Source organism: Frankliniella occidentalis, unplaced genomic scaffold, assembly GCF_000697945.3.
Source record: "Frankliniella occidentalis isolate FOCC.00 unplaced genomic scaffold, Focc_3.1 Scaffold2990, whole genome shotgun sequence".
NCBI classification, from domain to species: domain Eukaryota; kingdom Metazoa; phylum Arthropoda; class Insecta; order Thysanoptera; family Thripidae; genus Frankliniella; species Frankliniella occidentalis.
Window position 1 is genome coordinate 2,758 of NW_026270060.1, and position 5,107 is coordinate 7,864.

At 57.9% G+C, this 5,107-nt stretch overlaps 3 protein-coding genes across 4 annotated transcripts in view; 2 read left to right on the forward strand and 1 right to left on the reverse strand.

Annotated features, from left to right (window-relative positions):
• Positions 1 to 353, forward strand: part of LOC113203454 (cuticle protein 21-like) — a 593-nt gene extending 240 nt beyond the window's left edge. Inside the window, exon 2 of the mRNA XM_026418165.2 lies at positions 29 to 353. Within this exon, the coding sequence (XP_026273950.1) occupies positions 29 to 307 (279 nt within the window). The 3' untranslated portion in view covers positions 308 to 353. The remainder of the gene's footprint in view (positions 1 to 28) is intronic.
• Positions 354 to 1,308: 955 nt separating this feature from the next.
• Positions 1,309 to 2,734, forward strand: LOC113203452 (uncharacterized). 2 transcript variants are annotated; one of them, XM_026418163.2, is made up of 3 exons: positions 1,309 to 1,453; positions 1,544 to 2,182; positions 2,320 to 2,734. In XM_026418163.2, exons 1-3 carry the CDS (start codon positions 1,442 to 1,444, stop codon positions 2,326 to 2,328), a joined length of 660 nt encoding a protein of 219 aa, XP_026273948.1. In that variant the 5' UTR covers positions 1,309 to 1,441; the 3' UTR covers positions 2,329 to 2,734. The 2 variants fall into 2 exon arrangements, with proteins under 2 accessions (XP_026273948.1, XP_052132413.1); XM_052276453.1 differs by having other exon boundaries at positions 1,544 to 2,734.
• A 1,187-nt stretch (positions 2,735 to 3,921) lies between these two features.
• On the reverse strand, positions 3,922 to 4,234 carry LOC127748684 (progestin and adipoQ receptor family member 3-like; the record flags this gene model as incomplete). Its single annotated transcript, XM_052276452.1, is given in 2 exon segments — positions 3,922 to 4,055; positions 4,144 to 4,234. Coding segments are annotated over 2 exon segments (225 nt in total), but the record flags the coding sequence as incomplete, so codon positions are not given.
• Between the last annotated feature and the right edge of the window lie 873 nt (positions 4,235 to 5,107).

The window sequence follows — 5,107 nt, forward strand, 5'->3', positions numbered from 1 at the left end:
ACGCCTCGCTCTGTTCTCCTCCTTACAGGTCGTCCTCCTCGCCGTGGTGGCTGCCGCCTCCGCCGGCTACGTGGCCCCCGTGGCCTACTCTGCCCCCGTCGCCGCCCCCCTGGCGTACTCCGCCCCCCTGGCGTACTCCAGCCCCCTGGTAGCCCGCGCACCCCTGGCTTACTCCAGCCCCGTGGTGGCCCGCGCCCCCCTGGCGTACTCCAGCCCCGTTGTCGCCGCCGCCCCCATCGCCTCCTACTCCAACGGCCTCGTGAGGTCTGGCCCCGTCGCCTACTCCTCTCCCCTCATCCTCGGTTAAACGCTCATCTCTAGTCTCGACCAATAAACAGTATTATTTATATCAACACAGCCCTCTCATTTCTTATCAGTACCAAAACCTCTCTTTCCCAAGGCACCGCGGACTATATGACTCCCGGCCCTCCCGCCACCGTTATCCGGGTAGTGCCTCGCGCCGGGTGCTGCGTGGGTATACAGGGCTATGGGAGTGAACACGAAGGCAGCGGTTCTGCCATGAGGCTCCGCCGTGAAGGCTCCACCACGAAGGCCCCGCCTAGAGGCTCGGGCTCAGCCTCTCAGTGCCAGTCACCCGCTGCAATCAGCCCTACATTAGGCGGTGCCGGCGCAGGCCCCGCGGGTCCGGGCCGGGCCGGAGAGCAGCAGGCAGGTTCATTGGCCGCATGCATGGATGGGCCGACACCTCGAAAACCTGTAGAAAACTTTTTCTAGTTGCCAGACGCACGCGTTCGAACCACGAGTTGGCCAAATGGGTAGCGAGGGTGCGACGGTAATTATCACTGATCACTTATCGTTGCTTTCCCCTAACCCTCTGCGCAACTGTGTTGAAAAATATCTTGTTTTTCCTGCTTTATGAACAAAAGGGCGGTGTGGTAGAGTTCCGTCAGTGGATAGCGTCCGTATTGGTCCTTATACTGAAGTCCTCTTGGAATGGTAAGAGAGGAGCGTGTGCCGCTATAGCTCCGCGTCTGTTTTGGAGTGCGGTAGGGAGAGAGAATAGATGAGGGGAGAGGGGGTGATAGACGGTGCATCGAGGATGCAGGCCCAGGCTTGGCGCTATAGCTGGAGAGCAACAACCGGGCGAGGGAACTCCCCAGCAGCCGGTCGGGCCCCGCGCAGGAGTGCAAGGACCCGCGGGGCAGGGGCAGGGAAGTGCAGGGCAGGGCCAGGCAGGGCTGGGCTGGGCTGGTCCTGGCAGGGATCGGCAAGGTGCGGACTCTTTTCGTCCTTGAGTCTGCGCCTAGGGAGTCCCAGGGAACGAGCGCACGTCATTGGTCGGATGGTCCCGGCTGCCCGCGACCGAATCGTCCTTTCCACCGCATCCGTGTATAAATAATAGGAGGACACAAAACAAGGCGTGCACAACGACGCGACTCCCCCCGCGGACCACACGTCGGACTCCAACCGCTGCAGTGAAATGCGCCACACGGTGAGAAAAGATGTCTCCTGTTTTGCCGATGTCCTGTTCTTGCTGGTGTACTGTGTGCTGAGCAGTGAGTCACGTGAGCTTTGTTTGCAGACAGTTTCCGCTTTCCTGATGCTGGTCGTGGCCAGCGTCCAGGCCGCCCCCAAGCCCCTCGGCGCCGTGCCCGTCGGGGTCGCGGCGCCCTTACCCGTTGTCGCACAGGTCACCCGACCCGTGGCTCCCACGGGCTACAGCGGCCCTGTGGTCTATGGGGGTTCTCCTGGATATGGGGGCGCCCCAGGCTACGGTGGCCCTCCCGGATACGGGGGTAGTGCTGGGGGCTATGGTGGTGCACCCGGTGGTGGCTTCGGCGGTCCCGGCGGCTACGGCGGCCAGGGAGGCTACGGCGGCCAGGGAGGCTTTGGAGGCCCTCCTGGCTACGGTGGCCCCGGAGGCTTCGGTGGTCAGGGAGGCTACGGCGGTCCCGGAGGCTTCGGCGGTCAAGGAGGCTACGGCGGTCCCGGAGGATTCGGCAGTCAAGGAGGCTACGGAGGCCCGGGGGGCTACCCCGGCCAGGGAGGCTACGTGGGCGCAGGAGGCTACGGCGGTCAAGGAGGCTACGGCGGACAAGGCGGCTACGGCGGCCCCGGCGGCGGCTACTCGCAGCAAGGCTTCGGCCCCTCCGGCGTGGTCCCCGTGGGCGTGGCCGCCCCGCTGCCCGTGGTCTCCCTCAACAACGGACCCTACAGCCCGGTAGGCGCGGCGGGCCGCCAGCACCACGAGAGCGCCGTGCACGTAGCGGGCGTGGCGCACACGCACGTCCTGGTGCACCCAGCAGGTACTTACTCGCGGACATTCTCTAACGCCCCGTGTGTCTCTTTGCCCCGCAGAGCCTGTAGCGCGGTCTGAACTCGGTCCCCGTCTGTGATGTTGCCAGCGCCCGTGCACGCCGCCTACTACGCTGAGCAGCACGCCCAGCCGCACGCCGCCTACCACTCGCCACCCGCCTACGCTCCGGCCCACCCCTACCTCGGTTGATTTTACCCATACGGAGTAAAGGCGCCGATCTCGTAGATATTTCATGTGATCTCCTTCAGCTGTCATTCCAAATTTTAAAATACTTCCTGTCAATAAAAAAAAACCATGAAAACTATGTTTTGTTGTTTGTTTGTTTTCCTTTAATAATTAAAACAACCTAGTAGTAACAACAAGTCGCACAACAATTCACGTAAGGAATAAAAGGCACTGCACTCACATTTGCTTGCAGAAATCACAACAGACAATATCTTTCTCACACACACTCATACACTCACAGACAAATTGACAGCAAACAATTATAAAGAGATGTTCCGATATATTTGAGACCTTTAGTAAAATATTTAAGAGAGCATTTAATTAGATCATTACACAACACTATAGTGGAAACAATACACAGAAAAAAAAACAGGAGGCTGATTCAACCCGCGCACTTCTGTGGTTATGCTGTACCGCATTTCTATATGTGCGCGGGCGTGTTGCCTACTTGCTCGGCCCGTACAGCTCCATGGGCAAGGGCGAAAGGCAATCCCGTTCGCACTCATGCGTACGGGGCAGTATAACTACAGAAACCACGAGGAGTTAACAGCCACCTGGTATGTAATAATAATTATCATTCCTATTCTCAATCTTATTCTCTTTCACAGGTGAAAGTTTGGTAACTTGAAAGCATATGTGCCCTGGAATAAAATGTTGAGCAAATAACAGGTGAAACTTTTCAGGTATTAAACTGAAAATAGAGACACAACAATTCAAAGAATCACGTCGTATGACGGATAACATGTGTTAACAAAGGGGAAAAAAGTAACAATTAAAACACATAATCATATAAAAATGTATATGCCTGGACTAGCCGTAGCACAAATAGTAGGGTCCTCATAGATAACAAATAACTAATAAGTGGACAACATGGCATAACACAAAATAATTGCTAACTATTGAGCGCCAGCGCTTTTTTGGTGATGTTTGTAGACATAGCCCTTCTTGCTCCGAGGGACACTATTTCATAAGTAATGCATTTTTATAAACACACACAGGATTCAGACTGTTTCAATTCTCTTCTTCTCCCTCGCTCCATGGGCGATCGGGTAAAAAGATGTTCCAAGTCTTTAATTATCATCTAACTAGTCAACTAGCAACTGAAAACGTGTTCACTGCCTGAAACGCTGTTGATATGTCAGGGAACTCTGATACAGAGCAATTCCACATAACTTCCAGGACGCGCAAAGGCACATGACACAGTCGAGAAACTTGAAAGTGGTCCGCCGTTCCATCACGTTTAGCTCAGTGAAAGATCACGTGATCCGATCCTCATGCTGTCGATGGCCTGCAGAAGGACCGCCTTGCAGGTGGGCCACACATCGCACGCCACTCGCAGCGCGCGGCGCGCCCGTCCGGGCAGGCAACCCATTCGACCTCTCGCAGCGAACCTCTTCAGCAGAGCCGCTGCCAGGCCGCTAGCTGGTGAAGCCGCAGCCGTGGTTCATGCGGTACTCGACGTACTGAATGCCGGTGTTGTGCCAGTAGTAGAGCGCCAGCACGACGAGCAGGTGCCACCACTGGTGCGAGTGGCCGAGGTAGTCCACGCGGCCTGTGGGAGGAGCAGCGCCAGAGGGGGTTACATCGAAGCGGGTCGTCTCGGGAAACTCGCATCGCATTACAGCACACACTGTACCCACCGGAAAGTAGCCTCTCGGGAAATTTCGTGACGTAGATGAGGAAAGCTAGTCCACTGATCAGGTACATGCCCGCAACCCGCGGTAGGAGAAGCTGCAACCGAAACAAAAAACGCCACACGTTAATAATCCGCCAACATGTCAATAAGATGGTTTGCTGTTGGTCTGGAACATGGCATTGGGCGGGCATGGGTTCATGAATTCCCTAAACCAGCAAACTTTCTTCGTCCCGCCTCAACCGCGGGCCTTGGCGCCCGATCGGCAGGCAGCCCATCGTGCTCCGCGGCGCGTTGAGAGGCAGCGTGCGAGCCGTACGCGACGGGGCGGGGCGGGGCGGGGCTGGCGAGTTGGGTCTAATGACAATGCAGCGGGTGCGCTGACGCTACGCCGGGTGCGCTACGCCGGGTGCCTTGGCACGGTTGGCGCAGACCCACGGCAGCAGCCGTGAGTCTCATCAGCAGCGGCCAAGGTTATTGCCACTGTGTTGCACGCGGTCCGACTGTCCGTCCGTCCGGCGCGGTGGTGGTGGTGGTGCAGTCTGGCCGTGTCGCGCCTGGCGAGCCGCAGGCGACCCGGCCTCGTCCCGCAAGAGGGGGCTTATGTGACCCCGTCGTATTAAAGGAGACGGCCCCACGAGGTCAACAAGGGGAGGGGGCGCGCGGCCCGGCCGGCGGCGGCCAGCCCAGCGGCAGCCAGCGCCCAGGCCAAGTAGTGCTTCTTGGATCCATTCTTAATGACTATAGGCTATAATAGGGAAACGAGACGGCAATCGATGACCCAGTTGTGCACGGTGAGGGCGGGGTTTGAGGTCCGTAAACACAATGAGGGATGTGTGACAAACTGGAACCCCCCTTTCCTGTAATTTTACAGGTGTAAGGCCGGCGCTGACTGCAACCGCGCGCGGGCTGCAGGTCCCGCTGTCGATAGCGGGCGCCCAGCTGTGCGGAGGGGTAAGGACAGGGGGGGG